Source organism: Aedes aegypti, chromosome 2 (assembly GCF_002204515.2).
Source record: "Aedes aegypti strain LVP_AGWG chromosome 2, AaegL5.0 Primary Assembly, whole genome shotgun sequence".
NCBI classification, from domain to species: domain Eukaryota; kingdom Metazoa; phylum Arthropoda; class Insecta; order Diptera; family Culicidae; genus Aedes; species Aedes aegypti.
This window is the reverse complement of record NC_035108.1, coordinates 300,397,943-300,417,288: the sequence shown is the minus strand read 5'-3', so window position 1 is coordinate 300,417,288 and position 19,346 is coordinate 300,397,943. Positions and strand designations below refer to the sequence as shown.

At 39.9% G+C, this 19,346-nt stretch overlaps 1 protein-coding gene across 1 annotated transcript; it reads left to right on the top strand.

The window, feature by feature from the left end:
* The first annotated feature begins 316 nt into the window (after nucleotides 1–316).
* Nucleotides 317–18,868, top strand: LOC5571645 (protein shuttle craft). The gene is made up of 4 exons (XM_001653684.2): nucleotides 317–451; nucleotides 15,349–17,898; nucleotides 18,042–18,390; nucleotides 18,461–18,868. Exons 2-4 carry the CDS (start codon nucleotides 15,425–15,427, stop codon nucleotides 18,587–18,589), a joined length of 2,952 nt encoding a protein of 983 aa, XP_001653734.1. The 5' UTR covers nucleotides 317–451; nucleotides 15,349–15,424; the 3' UTR covers nucleotides 18,590–18,868.
* Nucleotides 18,869–19,346: the final 478 nt, after the last annotated feature.

The window sequence follows — 19,346 nt, the reverse complement described above, 5'->3', positions numbered from 1 at the left end:
TCATAAGGCAAATTTATGAATTTCAACCCGATTTCTTGCGGCAAATTTTCATAAGAGGTTCCTATGTTTATCGACAGTCCATTTGCCTGAGTGCAGATCTGCTGTCATTTGACCTGCGTCGTAAAATGGCTCATTGAGTTTATGGTCAAACCAACGGGGGTACCCAGTAATTGAATTAGTTGAATTATCTTGATTCTAAAGATGCTCTTGAAAGTGCGAGGATTCGTTCCACCTTCGCCTTAAATGAATTTCAGGGCTGTGCGTACATGCTGCAATGCACACGGACGACTTCACACCGTTCTTCACATTGTGACTTTTCTTCTCGCTCGCGGTGATGGTCTTTGACCACCGTCAGCTCGCGTAGCACTCAGCTCATCATCGGCAGTAGTTTTCCAGTTTTTTAGTTATTTTCCTCATTTCCCCAGCGTTTTCCTTCGATTTTCCAGCTCAGGTATGTACTGAACAGTGTTTAATTTGAAAATTTCCCACTTCGGTTCGCGATTGGTGCCATATTTTGTCGATTGAAATTTCACAACATTACGCACCACCATGAAAACTTTCCCCTCTAGCTGCTTGGCCATTAATGGTGGTGGTGCTCCTCCACTGCTGGCTGGGGCGGAAGCCCTTTAGTGCTTTAGCTACCGGTAGTGGGGGAGGAGGAACATGCTCTGGTGTTCCTAAAATTACTTTTATTGGGTAATAGGTGGTTGTTCATTACATGGTACATCGACAGTCGTGTCACTTGAAAGTGAAATTCACCTCATTAATTTTTTTTTTGTAATTTGAACTTTATTACAAACGATAACCTGTTAGTTGGACTTTACATCGGGTCAAGGAAACATACAGATATTAACTTGAGAAACATTGTAAACATAATACCCACCTATATTCTTATTTTTATTTGAAAATATAGAATCATTCGATGATAATTATTTTTCAAACCGACTTAGGTATGTCGCAAATAAATCTTGATTACTTTTTCCAATCGACGTAAGTAACTTATGTATCGTTTGGCCTTAAATTCCAAACATAAAATTCCGAACAGTTTGGATTTAGAAGATAATAATAATAATTTCACAACTTTTAAACGTAGAGGACTTGAATCATAGAAGAATGTATTATTAGGGTGGTTCAAAATAGCGTTTTCGCTTTACACCGCTCATTCGTGTCTTCCTAAAATTTGAACTTACTTGGATGAGGCCCCTCAAAGTTTGTATGGGAAAACCAAGAAATTTACTCAATCGGTTAGTGTTCGCTTATGTGCCCTTGAGGGTTAGCACTATGCTGATTCCTTTATAAACATTTATTAGCTACAAGTTTGTTGAAGATTGTTTTTAAACCGGAAGTTTCAGTAATTGGTTATTGGTTTCTACCCTAGCGTTTGTAAAATCTTGAAAATTGCTCTATTATTTTCCAAACAGGCAACATTACTGCATCTGGCGCGAAAGGTAGCACACACAAGACATAGCTACTATGCTGCCGTTATACGCATAATTGTCCCATGTTACTTTTCGTGCATTTTTACTTTTTGTCATCAAACAGTTTATTTTTACGTATAGTTTTAGAAAACACTTACCAAAAATTAACTTTGTTTGGAAACTCAATGAAAAGCAAGCCAAGTCAATTTGTCCCATTGTTGGATTTCCACGCATAACTGTCCCACTACTGTATTTCTACGCATAACTGTCACACTATACAATTCGCTGCGCTGATCTCGAACAAAATAGTCAGCAGGCAGTTTTGAATTAGCTGGTGTTTGGAAAAATCGTTTTGAACACCCAGGGTGTCTACTCGTTTCCCGAAATGAAATTCCCTGATATTTCCAGGTTTTTCCAGGGCTCACAAAATAATTCCAGGTTCAAGAAATACTTTAATTTTATAGGGCTGAATCAAAGTAATGACAAATTTTGAAGTGTTTTTGATTTAATAATGTATAAATTCACTTCAAGACATTTTCAACGCATGCTGATACTTTTTCAATATGAAGTTACTAACAATACCAAAGTTTAAATTTTATTCAAATTTACTTTATTTGTCAATGATGGAGTCTCTGATTTCATTTGTAAGTGCTCTGTTCATCATCGCGAATGTAACGGAACTTCCAAGTGTATTATTTCAGAACTTATTTTAGAACTCTTGAACATTTCATTCGTAAATTTTCAAGAGTTTTAAATTAACATTCCCATTCCTATGGAAGCTTAACTGCCCATACTCGCAAAACAGTCCCATTTGAATTTTCATCACTTTTGAGTTTTCGTCATGAATCATGTTTATTATTAGTGTACTTCATGGTATCACACTTAAAGTTGTATCTTTGTATGGACAAAATGTGAAAAAAATACCAAATCATGTGCGTCCCATATTGAAAGTACTCGCATAAGAGTCCCACCAGAAGATTACAACGAAATTCAAGCAAAACTATTCCTGTTATGATTTATTTAATCTTGCAGCGTAGTTTTCATCCCATAAGAAAAAGAAAGACTACACATTACAATGTTTTAAACCATTTTTATTTCATAAAAAAATATGTTCTGCTTGACATAACTTGATTTTTTTTTCCACAATGCTTCTGGTGAGATAAGTGGTAGAAACATGTCTAATCATTATAAGACTCTAAATTAAAAAAAATGAAACAGTTTCCCTCCAAGTCAAACCTATAGCTGTTATAACATTCGACTTCTGGCCAATTTTAAATTAAATCTCCGGTAGGTTTAGCTTCCAACAACATGGAGAGGGAGGCTTTTGGGCCAACATAAGAAAAGGCACATCTCCACTGGTATGTTCAAATGCTGAGAAATAAGAAGGTCCAATAAGAAAGCAGCATTATGGATATTTAAGAAATGTCCAACAGCTTTGCCGAAACTAACCACAACTTACCCGCCTGAGTACATGTGTTTCAGATCCAACACAAACGTGCTGCAGTTGAATTCAAAGTACTTTTCCTGTTGGCCGGCCGCAACGCTTCCATCGAACCCAGGAATGTCCTCAGGGCTGTCACTATCACCACCGTATTGTTTTATATTTTATAAGTAGTATTTTATTGTATAATATTGCAATTAAAAGATGAAAGCACTAATAGAAAAAGGAAAAATGCTGTGGAATCTATAGAAAACTTGGCAACTAATGTGTCAAGGTGCGCGATAACATAGTAAGCGAGTCCCAAGTAATGGGACTTGTATGCGAGTATATTTGAATGTGATGAAAAAAGTACTCGGATAACGAGTCCCACCTGCAAGTATCTTTAATTTGTACACAAAAAACAATCGAATTAACAATATTTCAGTAGTTGATCATTTTCTTAAACTCTTGTGATGATGTATTGAGTAGTGCCACTAGGATTTTCTGCTGCCTGCAGCGGCGTTGCGAAAACTTTTGCAATAATGTTCAATTGCGTTTTTCTCGACATGATGATTTTCTTAATGGGACTGTATTGCGAGTATGGGCAGTTAAGGGCTCCATCGATTTTCGACAAACTTAAGACACACTGAATCAGATAAATTAGTTACGTAATATGATTCTATACACATCAATTAAACTCAACACTCAACTGTTCCAATAAAAAAAACTTTTTGATAGACAATAATGTTTCTGTTGGAAAACTAGTAATTAGTTTTGGACTGGTTTCGAATAAGTTAGCCCATTTGCAACCCTACTTGTTCAAGCTTTTTTTTTATAAAAACGCTTTTTTGGTAATGAAAAAGTCGAATGAAGGCGTACGAAAAAGAGGGTTAATCATAATTGTTACGAAATTGTAAATTTAAATTTGTTTAAAATCCAGATTACTTTTCCAAAATCTTTTTTTAATCAAACATCTATATAAATAAAATGTGGTGCTTGTATGTCACGAAATGGCTTGAGAGCGGATTAACAGATTAGCATAAGTTTTTTTCATTGTTTCACTCGACAAGGGGTGCGACATGTTCGTGCGAGGAAAATGTTCAGAAAAGTCCTCGAAATAATCGGGAAAACGGGAGAAGACTAATGAATTACAATGAATTACTCTTAATGGGGAACTACATGACGTTTTCCAACAGGCTAGTTGATGACAAGACAAAGTTTGCCTTGACCACTAGTTTTCCAATAATTATAAATATTGTGCATGAAGCTATTCTGGTTGCGAAACAGGAACCAGAAAGAGACTGAAAAGAGACCAAACAGTAATCTAAAAACGAAACCTAACAGTAACCAGGAGAAAAGAGTTTTATACGACCAGACGTTTATCAGAGAATATTTCTAAGACTTGTTTTGGAAATTTCTCGTGCCTTACGACAATTTTTTTTTTTCAGGTTTGATGAATGGATATATTACTTTATTTGAAAGATTTCCTTTTTGTGATTATTTCCTATGAAATCTCTCCAAGAAAAAAAAATTAATAACTAGTGGTCCCGGCAAACTTCGTCTTGCCATCAAGTAGGCTGTTGAAAAACGCTATGGATCGTCCAATACAAAATGACAGTTCCGTTCCCGCTCGTTTTTCAGACTTTCTCGGTGAATATCCTGGGATTTTTATACACACAAACACGTCGGAACACTTGACGAACAAAACGGAAACACAATCATTCAAATCCGTTGACCCGTTCGGAAGCCATTTCGTGACATACAAACACCATTCCATTTTTATTTATATAGATAGATAAGGAAATGCTCAAAAAAAAAAGAGTTGGATCTCAAAATATTTTTTTTTTTTAAATAACCACTAACAATACACCAGGGATTAGTAGGTGCCCAGATAGCCGTAGCGGTGAACGCGCAGCTATTCAGCATGACCATGCTGAGGGTCGTGGGTTCGAATCCCACTGGTCTAGGATGGTAAAGGAAATTTTCTCGATTCCCAGGGCATAAGAGTATCTTCGTACCTGCCACACGATATACACATGCAAAAATGGTCAATAACCAAAGAAAGCTCTCAGTTAATAACTGTGGAAGTGCTCATAAGAACACTAATCTGAGAAGCAGGCTTTGTTTCACTTGGGACGTAACGACAGAAAGAAGAAGAAGAAGACATCAGGGATTATAACAGGAATTACTTCATGTATTATTCCTGATTTTTTCTAGAAAACCGGAAACGATTTTTCCAACGGATTTTCTAGAACATCCTCCAAGAGTCTCGTTTAAACATGTTGGAATATTCAACCAGAAACTACTCCAGTTGTCTCCAAGGATTTTTCAGGCTTTTCTACAAAATTGTTCTTCAGAAGTTACATAAGATTTTAACTAGAAATTTCGCTAAGGGTACCTTTAGGAAATTATCCAGAGATTACTTCTAAGATTATTTTGGGAAGTCATCCAATATTTCTAAGAGACTTCTCATTGAAGTTTTCAAAAAATTGCAAGCATTGTTCCAGAAGTTTTCTATGTATTTCTCCAAGAAAATGTGAATGAAATTTTCCAGGAAGCTGAGAATTTGTTTAAAAAAAACTTGTGGCGTGTTACTAAAGCGAATCTTAGGGTTCTTAAGTCATCCTTTATGAGTAAGGGTTTCTATAAGAGCTCACTGTTAAAGAAGTTTTACAAGATTTTCCATATGATTGCTAAGATAATTGATAAAAAAATATCAATTGAATCTCTGGATAAAATCCCGCAGGATTTTGTGAAGGAACTCCTGAAAAAAACATAGAACGAAATCCACAAAAGTGTGGGAATGATCGGAGGATTTCGTGAAAAAAATCCTGTGGTGTTTACTGGTGTGGAACCTTAAATGAACTTTTGAATATTCCATGGGAATTTTTTGAGTAATTCATTTAAAAATGTTTGAAAGAGCTCCAATAATCCGTGGATAAAATACTGGAGAAATTCATAGAAAAAAAAAACTAGGGAAGCTCAATGAAAAACAGGTTAAATTTGAGGATTTATTTGAAATGTTCTTAATAGATTCACTCGGATAATTTTTTAATGTTTTAAAAAAAAAATATCCTTGAACGAGTTTTACCATAAACTTTGAAATAAATATTTATGGGTCTTCTGAAAAAAAAACCGTGGAAATCATAGAAAGATCTGAAGAATTCGGTTGAAAAGTTAGAGAAAAATATCTGAAGGAAGTCCTAGGATAGCCTTTGGAAAATTGTTCAAAATTATCCTTGGGAAAATTACTGGAGGTATTAACATTGAAGTACTCGAGGATTTCCAGAAGCAAATTCTGGAGAAATTTGAATAATTATTGAAAAAATTGGTATAGGAATTTCTTGAAGAATTTATGGAGGAAACCCTGTAATAGTTCCTGATAGTATTTTAAATGAAATCTCTGGAGAAACCACTAGGATAATTCCTGGAGCTGTTCTTGAAAAATTTAAGAAGAAATTTAGCATCATAATTATGTGCAAGCAAGATAAGAAAAATAGAGGATTTAAATAACTTTCATTAAAAATAGATATTTTTTAGAGAATTGCATGAAAATAAAGACTAATTCTCTAAAAAGAAACCTGCTATCGGCCCTAGATATATTAATCTTTTACTGATTAAATATAGAGATATTAAAATCGTGATCGTGGGGGCCCAGATAACACGTAAACGCGTAGCTATTCAGCATGACCATGCTGAGGGTCGTGGGTTCGAATCCCACCGATCGAGGATCTTTTCGGATTGGAAATTTTCTCGACATCCCAGGGCATCTTCGTACCTGCCAAACGATACACACATGCAAAAATGGTCAATTGGCATAGAAAGCTCTCAACTAATTATTAACTAATAACTGTGGAAGTGCTCATAAGAACACTAAGCTGAGAAGTAGGCATTGTCCCAGTTGGGACGTAACGCCAGAAAGAAGAAGAAGATATCAAAATCGTGAATCATGTTTTGGTAAGTCGATAAAATTTTATACTCGAATGGATCCTCCTTGAACAGCTCAAAAAATGTTTTGATAGCGGCGCAGCCGAACATTTTTTCGATAGACAAGAATTTTCTTGCAAATAATGGTTGCTCTAGATTTTGACGCAAAAATCCTTTGTCGTGAACATATTCTATCATGCATTAATGCCTCAAAATAATTTCCCTGATTGTAATCGAAATTCCCTGAGAATTCCAGGTTTTTTCCAGGTTGAATAAAATTCCCTGATAATTCCAGGTTTTCCAGGTTTTTCCAGGTAGTAGACACCCTGACACCTTTTTACGTTGGCTTTACATTCCATGTAGAACACAACCTGTTTTATGTGTTTGTATTATCGGGATGTATTCATCATTCATGTGGGCCTGACGTCAGATTTGATTGAAATTTTCAATATCAACATTTTATTTCCCATCCATTTTTTTACTGAATTTCAGTTGAATTTTCAGGGTCGATCAAAAATTTTTTTTAGTTTTTAGAACCAGGGGCATCGATTAATTTCGGATTCATCACGGGGAGTACTGAAATAATCCCACTTGAAGAATCAGTAACCACTTTAATTCGAGTCCATGGCTTGCGACAAATCAACTTCATGATTTAGCAAACCAAGTCTAAATAAAAATAGTTCGACCGTTTTTGGATGACTTGGTCACATGCTGGGTTGTTCCGAATACCGGTTCATTGGCTGAAGTGGCCATATTATATTGGCGAATCTGGCTTGCGACATATCAATTTTCATGAATTTGAAAATCAAGTCTAAAGGTGGTTCAAATGTATTTGAATGACTTGACCACATGTAGGATTGTTCCGAATTCCCGGTTACCTGGGGGAAATGGCCTCTAAACCATCGGTTCTGATACCTAGCTGGCAACATCAAACTACATAAATTCCCAAATCAAGGCTAAATAAGGGGAATTCAAAGGTTCTTGGATAACTTGATAACATGCCAGGTTGTTTTGGATATCCTGTTCTCCAGGGGAGGTGGCCATTATATTGGCGGTTCTGAGACCTATCTTGCGACATATCAAACTTGATGAAGTCAAGACGAAGTCAAAGTCAAGTCAAAAGAAGAATAGTTTAAGAGGTTTTGGGTGACCTGGCTACAAACTGGGTTATTCCGGATAATTGGTTCTTCGGTACAAGTGGCAAATATGTTGGTGGTTCTAAAGCTTCATTTGCGATGTGTCAAATATCATGATTTTGCAAACCAAGTCCAAAGAAATGTCAAATCGTGTGAAGATTTGTGTCGTGAATTTTGAGTTAAATATTTACTTCGCAGAATAACCTTGAATTCACAGATGAGTTCATGTCAAGCCTGCAGCTGGAAAAGTCAATATATGAATTTATAATATCTTATAAACTCTCTAGCGAGTGAGATCCACTCTTTCTTTCACTAACTCGTACATTGTCTCATCACACATACAGAAAATTTTGCTTTCCATCCCAAACTGTAAAATCGTTTTTTTTTTTCACTTCCCCACACGTGGCTCCGTTTGGCACATGTCACTTGAGCCTTCATTAGGTGCCTTAACAAAGTCTTGAGGATATACGTCCTCTACCTTCGGTACAATCTATGCGTAAGAACGGTCATCTACAGCAGTATGCTTAGCACATAATTGGTACTACCATGATGTAATCTTATTATCATGGGTTTTTAATTTAGGTAACAATCGATTACTAATTACTGAGACGTCTGTTTTGAAAACGGCTTTCGACCAAGTTGTAGATAATGAATGCAGTTAACGGGGTGAATAATTACTTGGTTTTCTCATACAAATTCGCATATCAACTTTGAAGGGTTCGTGCAGACCAAGGGTGGAGTGCGGCTGTCAAATGGGAGTAACATTTAATCATAAATTCTGCTGAATTCCCAAAATGGATATATTTTTTAAGAAAATTGAAATTTTGGGAGGACACTTATAAGCGGTTTCTTCAACACCGCTTAGGCCTTAAACCTGGTTTAATCGTATGGGTAAACGTGGTTTACGGTTTAAGCGAAGGTGAAGAAATCGGCCCTTAGAGTATGGCCTAGAATCGAATAAGCGGTGTGGAGTAGAAATGATATTTTAAACCACCCTAAAGCGAAGTATGCACTTCAACAGAAAAGTAATCGCCTATCTCGATGCGTGGACAATTTCTTGCAAGAAATGGTCAAGAAAAGCATTTTTCTTTGATCTCAGTACGCAGTTGAAAAGAAAAGTCATTTGAAATGGAGCTCACTGTAGAAAATTTCTTGACCATTTCTTCCACAGAAATTTTTACTTTTCTTGAGCGGCAAGCATGGGAAAATTCACTCACTCACCCGAACGCCACCGATAAAAAATAGCAAAAAATCTGCTGCTACCGAACATTCAGTGATAGCTGAATAGCATGAAAGCGTCAAAACCGATTGTGTAAAAGCAAGAATCGGAAGGAACACGAAAAGAAGTGAATACCAATACACTTGTATCTGCGAGGCACGAGTGAAAGCACTAAGCATCCATTCGCCGAAAGCATTGAACTGAGTGAGCGGATTCCCACTCACTTAATCATTCCGTGGTGTGGATTGCCAGTCAGTGAACACTCATCAGCACTCAAATCCGAATGCCACTCCAACGGAATCAGAATGTAAACAATCATGCGGTATGCATTCGGTTGCCTTCGGCCTTTAGAATCGGTATCGACTCAATCAGTTGCCGTTGTTTGTTTCGCTTGGCGCTCGCCGAAGAAGCAGAATGGGCATTGTAAATTGAAACGTTCGGCTTAGTTAGAGAAACGGCTTTCTCGCTCCCGATTGTGCGTGGAAGCGAGTGAGGGAAACACCAAAACTGAGTGAGTGTTTCCCATGCTTGTTGAGCGGAACAGCATAGGGTGTCAATGCTAGTAATGGACCCCTTAGTAGCTGAAATTCATTCTCGACGTCTTTCCGCAATTATATCTCAGGCAGATATACGTTTTGTGGAGTCTAATAACAAGTTCAATGTCTTTACTTCACAGTACACCCATGCAACTTACAAAATCATACGATTTTCCCAGAGAAATATACATTTGGAAAACTGTTGTCCGAATGCTTATTATGGACCCTCCCGGGGTCCATAATAGGATTGTTTACAAATTTGACGTTGCGTATTATGGACTCTCCATTTGATTCCCATATAATCCGGCTCGCTGCCGACGTGCCTATTATGGACCCACCTGGAAATGCGTATTATGGACCCTCTTGTATGGTTTCATTTACAAAACTATTCAAATATCTGTATTTATGCGCCTCAAACCAAATATTTTGCCTGAAACTGCTGACTAACAATGCAATTGAAGTTCCCCCGGTGGATTTTCATAGGAATAAGGTTGCTATTTTAATTGTTTTTATGGCTTTAGCGGTCATGCGACTCAAAGCTAAAGGGAGTCAATAGAAGCAAATAATGGAAATGAATAGGTGGATAGGCGTCGCAAGGGAGCGACAAGATTGAAATTTAACAGTCTGTGTTGGTAGCAAAGCTCAAAGCTTTGAGCCAACCCTTTTCCAGTAGAGAAGCTAGGCAAAATACAGGACGCTTCGATGCTTACTGACTTTAAAATGGCTTGCTCAACTTTCACCACATAATTAAATTTCAATCTTGTCGCTCCCTTGCGACGCCTATCCACCTATTCATTTCTATCATTTGCTTCTATGAGCCTCTGCATGCTATAAAACGTTTGACTTTTACTGTGCGCCCTGTTTTCAAGTTGCCCACGAGAGAGAGCGAGACAGCACCAACACACGGCGCACAGTAAAAGTCATGAGAACAAAAGAATTTATGGCACGTTCAGAGGCTCATTGACTCCCTTTAGCTTTGAGTCGCCATGACCGCTAAAGCCATAAAAAACAATTAAAATAAAAACAATCACGGTCGATACCTTCTCCTATGTATACAAAAAAATAAGGTTGCTTTGAGTGCTAATATTATGTTTTTCTGTAGGGGTTCCATAATACGCAAAGGGTCCATTACCGGCATCGACTCCCTACTTAGCTTAAATGTATCAACTTGTGAAGAAATTTGTTTTGTTTTTGTTTTTTGCAATATTGTGTATTTTTCATTTACCTTAAAAATTGTTTACTATTATACTGATTATACTTTACATACGGTTTCGTGAAAATTAATTGAGAAGAACAAAAACACTTGTTCTAAAATTGTTTTAGAATAAAACCCCCATTTTAACATTTGTTCGTCAGGTGGAGAGATCGCAGCAAGCTGTGCGCGCAGGCGGCTGCGTTTTGAATTTTGTGTCACGTTTACTTTGTCCCGCGTTCTTTTTTTTATCGGCTGGTGAAGAATTTGATTCGGCGGATGGCGCTATGCGATGCCACGTGCAAATGTGGATGATGTGGAAACATGTTGATAAAGTGATAATAGTGTTTTTTTTTTGTTTTCATTTGAAAGATTATACCTATCTGAAGATTTGTTCTGCATGTGCCAAACTTTTAAATAATACCACTAATGGTTGCGCCAGTGCTACGCCACCCGGATAGTTTTTTTTTCTTTTGTGATAAACTAAGAAGAGAAAGCATGAATTTGTTTGACTCTTTTTTATCTCCTGTGTGTGTGTGTGTGTATGTGTTAAACGTGTTGATTCAAAAACTGAGTGTGAATCATGGATGCTCGGTTCAAGATGGATTATTAACTGCAGTTTTTTGTCGGTTTTTCGTTTAGTGCGTGCATTTTGTTTGGCAGCGCTAAGTTACGGCTCACGCTATTGTTCACTGTTAGAGAAGCAACGGATTTCAGAGGAGTATCGAAAAAGGAATTTGGTGAGTTTGTTCTGATCAGCAGCGCATGATCACAATGCGTAAATATTAACCATTTGTCAGCCAGAACGTCTACCGTGCGTATCCTATGGCACTACCCGCACTACCCTTTCCATTAACATTCCATAACATCCCGTAACCCGGTCAACCAGTCAGTGATTTTCGATAGCGATCGTTACCGATTCGTTTTGAATCGTTGAGAATCGCCATCGTTGGACAAAGATCTATAAAGAAATCGGAAAACTGGTTGGTTGGAGTAGAGTTCTCTGCATCTTTCTTAAGTAGGTGTTCAATCAATCATCCTTTCCCATCCCCAGCTTTTACAAGGACGTGGCCAAGACAGCTCTCGACTATTAGAGGATGCGTCAATCTTGTCTAAGAGTTAGAGGTTAGTCCCAAATGTCTGACTTCGGTAACGGACGGGAAGGAAGCAACCCTCATACAATGGTCTAGGATTGTACCACCTACGAATTTGTGCGAAATGCTTAATGCTAATGCTAATTTTAACATTTGTTCGTCGGGTACATTGCTTAAACTTTGCATGTAATCAGCTCGCGTTCGAACATTACCAGGGTGCCTGGTAAAAACTGGAATTATCAGGAAATTTTACTGAATCTAGAAAACAACCTGGAATTCCCATGGAATATCGGTCATCAGGGAAATTATTTTGAATCAAACACAAAAAAAAAATAAGTTGAATCAATCATACTTTGTACAACAGTTGTGATTGATATGCTATAATTTTGTAATAGAGGTACCATGCCCACACAGTTACGGATCACCCACAGTGACGGATCACTTTGGCGTTCAACATCGGATAACTCGCTCAAAACATAAAAGTTGACGTAAAACATATTTTTCCCATGTTGTACTATTTGTCTTCTACCATTTGTAGGGTTAAGCACAACGTTCATCCGCTAAATAGCGGTGTATTTGACAAATGTTTAGTTGGTACCACACAGCTATCATTATATGTTCGTTTTCTGTAAGAAGTGCCGTCAGCATTCATAAGCTCGCACAGCTATGCACAGGTGGTAAAATTCAAATGTTATAGCATAAAACATACTCATTCGTTTCGATTGAGTATAAATTCATCTTTGGAAAACATTTTTCTCGATTGTTGATTCTAAATATCGAATATTAGCACTTCTAACTAGTGATCCATAATATGGATCAGGAAATGATTGTTTACCACGGTTATGGATCACTTCCAAAGAATCTAGATTTCTGCCATTTTTGGCATTGGATTCGACATTTTCAGATAATAGCACTAAGGATAAAACTAATAAAACATCAAGGTTTGTGAATTTCATTTTTTAGCCGACAACAATGGGTGAAAAACTCGGTGTGGAGCGAAAACAGTTCATGTATCAGTTATTACAATGCAGCATCACAAACAAAAGGCATTTTACCCTTGTTTCCAGCTGTAACACTGCTATTTTTTGCAGTATTATATAACGCATTGTTAACTTTCGTCAAAACATGAAATACATATGCATTGAGTTGAAAATCTCTTGATTTTGCGCACTGATCCGTAATATGTCACAATTTGATCCGTAATATGAACGTTGATCCATAATATGGTTTTCTGAAACCATTACAATTTTTAATTTTTATGCAATCCTATGTTAATATTATACTCAAAATAGTTTACTAACCGAAGTTCCAATTTGAAACGATTCGATTCGTGCTTTTAAATTACTATTTTACGCTTTCCATGTTGTTTTATCGAATTTTATAGGTTGGACTCTACACTATTTGATCCATAACTGTGGGGTCATGGTATCTAGGTACCCCAAACCAAAATGTATTCTTCAAAAATATTCTTAAGAATTACATTCGACAAATGACAAAAAAAATTGACAAATGAACACAGAAGTAGCATAATATTGAACGCGCTATATACGGTTCTACCACAGAGAAACAGACGTAACACTCGAATTATTATCATCGTACAGCAGAATAGCGTTCAATGCTAATACTTGATAGTTGGCCGACGGTCACACGTGGCGCTCGCATCACTTTTGTTTGAGTTTGACGTTTGCGCACTACCGCCACCTAGTTCACGGCTGGCCAAACACAGTAGTTTTAGCATTGGGCGTTAATGTTCGCGGGACCATGTTTTGAGTTGATAATTGTTCTAGCAGTTACGTCTGTTTGTCTGTGGTTCTACTATAATTTGAAACCTATATAGATATATTTCAATTTTGAATCTTAGGGTCTTCAGTAAAGTTGTAGGGTCTTCAGTAAAGGTAGAGCGCTATCTAATCTCATTTCTGAATTATACTTCTAGGTGGCGCTAGTGAGCATAAATATTTTACTTTTGTTTTGCAGACGCCCGCCCTTTCAGAAAGATGACTCTTCGGCAGAGTGGTTAAGTAGCTCAAGGGCTATCATTATTTCAGCCAAGAAATTCTAGATTTTGCAACCAGGCGGCGCTAGCGAGCATGATTTTTTTGCGTATATTTCAGGATTCTAACTGTTAAGAAATATGTTATGTTCGGCAAAGTTGTTCAATACGTCAATGGTTTTCATTTTTCATGCTAGTTGATTCAAAATGTTGCCACCAGATGGCGCTAGTAAGCATGCGACTTTTGTTTTGCAGATATCCCAGGAGTCCATTTGGTCGGTGTTCAGACAGACCGGACTAGATGATATTTTGGTGTTCTAAACATACGTCAAGGCCTCCATCAGGTCTTATTTGTTCGATGTATCATTAAATAGACACGTTCTATTGTTACAGCAAATATCGCCAATATTTTGATATTTAGAATGTCTGGGGTACATTTTCCTGAAACCACTAAAAAACACTTGGTCCAGTCTGTCTGAACACCGACCATTTAGAAAGATGGCGTTTTCGGAAAACTTGTTCAGTACACCCGATTCTGTTTTTGCACGGAGGATGCGTACCGTGCAAAAAAAGTTTTCAGTTCAAAATTTCAAAAACCGTGCAAAAAAGTAACACCATTTCTCGACGTTTCATGCAAAAATAAAGTTTTGGCGGAAAAAAAATGTATGGAAACTTTTTTTGCACGGCCGTGCAAAAAAAAAATCCGTGCAAAAACAGAATCGGGTGTAGTTAAAGGGCTATCATTATTTTAGCTTAGAAATTTGAAGTTTTGTGATCAGGTGATGCAGGTGAACGTAAATCTATTGTTTTGCGTATATTTAAAGTTTCGTATCACTTAGAAAGATGAGGACTTCGGCAAAGTTGTTCAGTAAGCGAAGGACTATCAGTGCTCGAGCTTGATTAAAAATTTTGCCATCAGGTGGCGCTATTGGGCAAAAAACTTTGCATGAAAATGCTCATTAGCAACTTCTTCTTGAGTAATCAGAATTCTGAGATAATTGAAAACCACAAGTTTCACACTCACTAGCGCCACCTGGTTACAAAATCTCGAATCTCATAGCTTAGGTGAAGATAGCCCTTGACTTTCTGAACAGTTCGCAGAAGACGTCATCTTTCTAAGTGGTCAATCTCTTGAGATATTTGCAAAACGAAAGTTTCTTGTACACTGAGCCCCGTGGTGTCGTATTTCCGAGTCTGAATAATAACAGCATGTCAGCCCTTGATCTCCTAAACAACTTTGCCAAAGATGGGTTTTCTATATATTTGTTCTAGATCGCGAGGTATTCCATCCTGAAATGAAAAACCATGGGTGTTGTACAAAGTACAATGCGCGACTATTCGCATTACAAAATTTCGAGCGACAGCCGAAAGAATAATTTTGAGTCATTAGTAATGTTTATTCATTCTTTCCAGGGCAATCAAACATCGCACTGAGAGTTGCGTTCCCTCTTCAGCCCGAATCCCCTCGCGGGGTCATAGGATCTCGAAAATGGCCTCGAACGGAAGGGACAACGGTCCGTCGTCATCGTCGGCTTCCGCTGGGCACCAGAGCTTCGAGCAGTTTATGTCGCAGTTTTCCGCCCGGGCTTCCCTCCAGGAACCGTCGTCAAATTCCGGGCGATTCGGCGGGGATGGGAATTCCAGCTTGAAACCAACAGCAGCCGAGTTTGTACCGCGTTGGCAGAGACCGGAACCGCAACAGATGAATGGTGAAAGTGGCGAGAGATCGACTGGAGCCATTCGGAAGCAGTATGATCGGCCAAGGTGGAATAATGGCCGGAAGAACAATCGCAACGGAGATCGTAACGGATTTGGGAGAGGACGAGGAGGAGGAGGAGGACGTGGGTTCAACGATTCTCGGGAACCGAGGGAGAATGGCGGGGAAGAGGGAAGTTATCATCAAGGTGGTGAGTTCGATGACTTACCGAGGGAATATGACCGACCTCGAAGACCACAGCAACTACCTCAACAGAACGGAGGAAGATGGAAGGGAAACGCTGGAGGAGGACGATTCCGGAACGGACGTCAGGGTCAAAAGCCAGATCAGGAGCAGCGAAACGAACCTCAGATGAATGGTGTCAATCACAATCAAAGTAATGGGTTCAAACCAACCGAAGTAAAAGAACGGAAACCGAATGGATATCAAAGAAATCGGGCCCGCCAGGAAAAGCTAGAAGCGAAGATCATCTCCAAATGCTCGCAGCGCGAGAAACTCATTCGGGAGCTGGATTCCTCCAAGTTGGAGTGTCTCGTTTGTTGCGATCTGGTGCGGCCAACTCAATCGGTTTGGTCCTGTCCGAATTGCTACCACATCCTGCACCTGAACTGTACGACCAAATGGGCCAACAGCTCCCAATCGGACGATGGTTGGCGATGTCCCGCGTGTCAGAACGTGTCGAAGAAGATTCCAAGAGAATACTATTGTTTCTGTGGCAAGCAAAAGAACCCTCAATACAATCGTAGCGATGTGGCCCACTCTTGTGGAGAGCTTTGTGGGCGGGAGGAGCTCTGTGAGCATTCGTGTACCCTGCTCTGCCATCCGGGACCTTGTCCCCCATGCCAAGCGATGGTACAAAGGAGCTGCGGCTGCGGAAGATCCACCAAGCCAATGCAGTGTAGTCAAAAGGACGAAATACTCTGCGAGGCCATTTGCGCAAGGCCGTTGAACTGCGGAATTCACACCTGTCAGCTAAAGTGTCACTGTGGAACGTGTAACGAATGTGAGGAAACGCTGGAACACGAATGCCATTGTGGCAAGGAAAAGAAATTGGTGGCTTGCACCGTTGACAACTTGGATAATACTCGATTCTGTTGTGAAGCTGTTTGTGATGCACAACTCAATTGCAAGAACCACAACTGCATGAAACTTTGCCATCCGGGGGCCTGTGGAGAATGTGCACTTTCTCCGGGGGTTATCACTTCCTGTCCGTGTGGTAAGCAAGCTATCATCAAAGGCGAACGCGAGTCTTGTTTGGACCCCATCCCAGTCTGCAAAGCCGTATGTGGAAAGCAGCTTCTCTGTGGTCCACCAGGTGCCCATCATGTCTGTATTGCCAAGTGTCACCTGGGTGAGTGTCCGCCGTGTAATAAATCAACCGTGGTAAAGTGTCGCTGTGGCCACATGGATCAGCAGATGAAATGCAAGCAGCTTCAGACACGTGCCGACGATGCCCGATGCAAGAAACGTTGCAATCGGATGCGTAGTTGCGCCAAGCACAAGTGCAACCAGGAGTGCTGCATCGACTTTGACCACATCTGCACGAAAACCTGTTCCCAGATGTTGTCCTGTGGCCGCCATCGTTGCGATAAGCCCTGTCACAAAGGTTCCTGCCAAACGTGCCATCGCGTTTCGTTCGACGAGCTGACCTGCGAGTGTGGAGCAAGCGTCATCTATCCACCAGTGCCTTGTGGAACGAAGAAACCACATTGCGATAAGCCCTGCTCCCGGAGGCACCTCTGCTCCCATCCGGTTCTCCACAACTGTCACTCGGAAGCGAATTGCCCGCCTTGTGTCGTCCTCACCACCCAGTACTGCTACGGCAAACACGAACAACGAAAGACAATCCCGTGCTTCCAGAGCTCCTTCAGCTGTGGCCTTGCGTGCGCCAAACCACTGCCCTGTGGACGGCACAAGTGCATCAAACCGTGCCACGAAAACGAATGCTACGTCGAAGGCGAAATCTGCAAACAATTCTGCACCACCATCAGATCGAACTGCACCCACCAATGCAAGGCCCCCTGTCATGACGGCGAGTGCCCACCGGATTTACCCTGCAAGGAAATGGTCGAAGTAACGTGCGAATGCGGCCACCGGAAGCAGATGAGAACGTGTCATGATTTTAACCGGGACTATCGGCGCTTCGCGTCGGCTCAGTTGGCCACATCCATGCAGGAGATGCAGCGGGGAGGATCGGTCGAACTCAGCGACATTCTCGGCTCCGGCAAGCCCAAAAGCAACAAAACGTAAGTCATATTTTGAGCTCTTAACAACTTCTAGAACAGTACTCTTCTCAGTGCTATTTTTATACAGTCAGGTCTCCTATTAGACATATGATTGGGACGTATGCTCAACATATATAATCAATGTATACTTCCCATGTTTGCAGCCTGGAATGCAGCGACGAATGTCGCCTTCTGGAGCGCAACCGTCGGCTCGCCATCGGTCTGCAGATTCGCAACCCGGACCTGTCGTCCAAGCTGCAGCCCAACTATTCGGACTTCCTGAAAACCTTCGCCAAGAAGGATCCCGCACTGATCAAAATGATCCACGAGAAGCTCACCGAACTGGTGAAGCTAGCCAAAGAGAGCAAACACTCGCGCAGCCACTCGTTCCCGGTGATGAACCGCGATAAACGTCGCGTCGTGCACGAAATGTGCGGCATGTTCGGCGTCGAATCGGTAGCCTACGATGCTGAACCGAACCGCAACGTGGTGGCCACGGCCGATCGGTTCAAGGTAAACCCGAAGCATTTAGAAACTATGTAATTGTAAATGAAAACTAATTGAACGTCGCTTCTATTTTCAGACATGGCTGCCTAGTATGAGCCTTATGGAGGTTCTTCAACGAGAAAGCGGTCAACGGCGTGTGGTGGTTCCCAATTTGAATGCCTGGGGCAGAACGTCTGCCAGCAGCAGCACCAGTGCTAGCAAATGATCGGACCACCAAGAAAATGGACGAGTTGTTTTTGCCCAGTTTCAATCATTTTCTCTTTTTGTTCTTTCTTATTTCTACTATATCGTCATGCTAACAATTTATACCTGCTTAACTTTTTTTTCTCTATTTTATCGTTTCTTCGATTTTACTTAAATTATTTGCTCCATCCTTGGGGAGGAGCAAGTCAATTTCTCATCATATTCAGACACTTTGCGTACCTATCAATATGAAAACGGAAATTCTAAAATTTTAAGTCAATATACAGTCCATTCCGGGTAAGAGCACTTTCAACTTCTTTACTAGAGAAAGCCATTTATGATGTAGCAACAAACATGCAGGCTGGAGTAATGACGGGTTTCCACGGTAGGATTGGAGAACCATGTCCCCTCTTCGTAACCTAATACATAATTTACTTACGCCCATCATCTCAACCAAACGTTGCAAGAAGAGGATTTGCTTGCCGAAACCCCTCTCAAGGACTGATCCAGATCCAAGTCCTGATCTATACAGTACGGCGAACAGATGGGCAACATTTCTCAGAAGTCATGGATGAGGCCCTTATATAGACTCATTATCTCGTAGTAGCTAAAATCCAGCGCAGCTATCGAGCGCCAAGATTTCCAGAAATAAGTGTGCTTTAATATCCAACGCTTGTCGAGTGATGGGGTAGCTGCACAGTACCAGCAGCTGAACAAGCAGTTGGGAAGAACCAACGTTTCTTGAGATGTCAACAATCTGTGAGATGCTATCTACGAAG

What these genes read in the sequence shown, in the direction of transcription:
- LOC5571645 (XM_001653684.2), top strand. Translation starts at nt 15,425, where the DNA reads ATGGCCTCGAACGGAAGGGACAACGGTCCGTCGTCATCGTCGGCTTCC. An exon ending in AAGCCCAAAAGCAACAAAAC is followed by an intron (nt 17,899 to 18,041) that starts GTAAGTCATATT and finishes CCATGTTTGCAG; the next exon opens with CCTGGAATGCAGCGACGAAT. An exon ending in CCACGGCCGATCGGTTCAAG is followed by an intron (nt 18,391 to 18,460) that starts GTAAACCCGAAG and finishes TTCTATTTTCAG; the next exon opens with ACATGGCTGCCTAGTATGAG.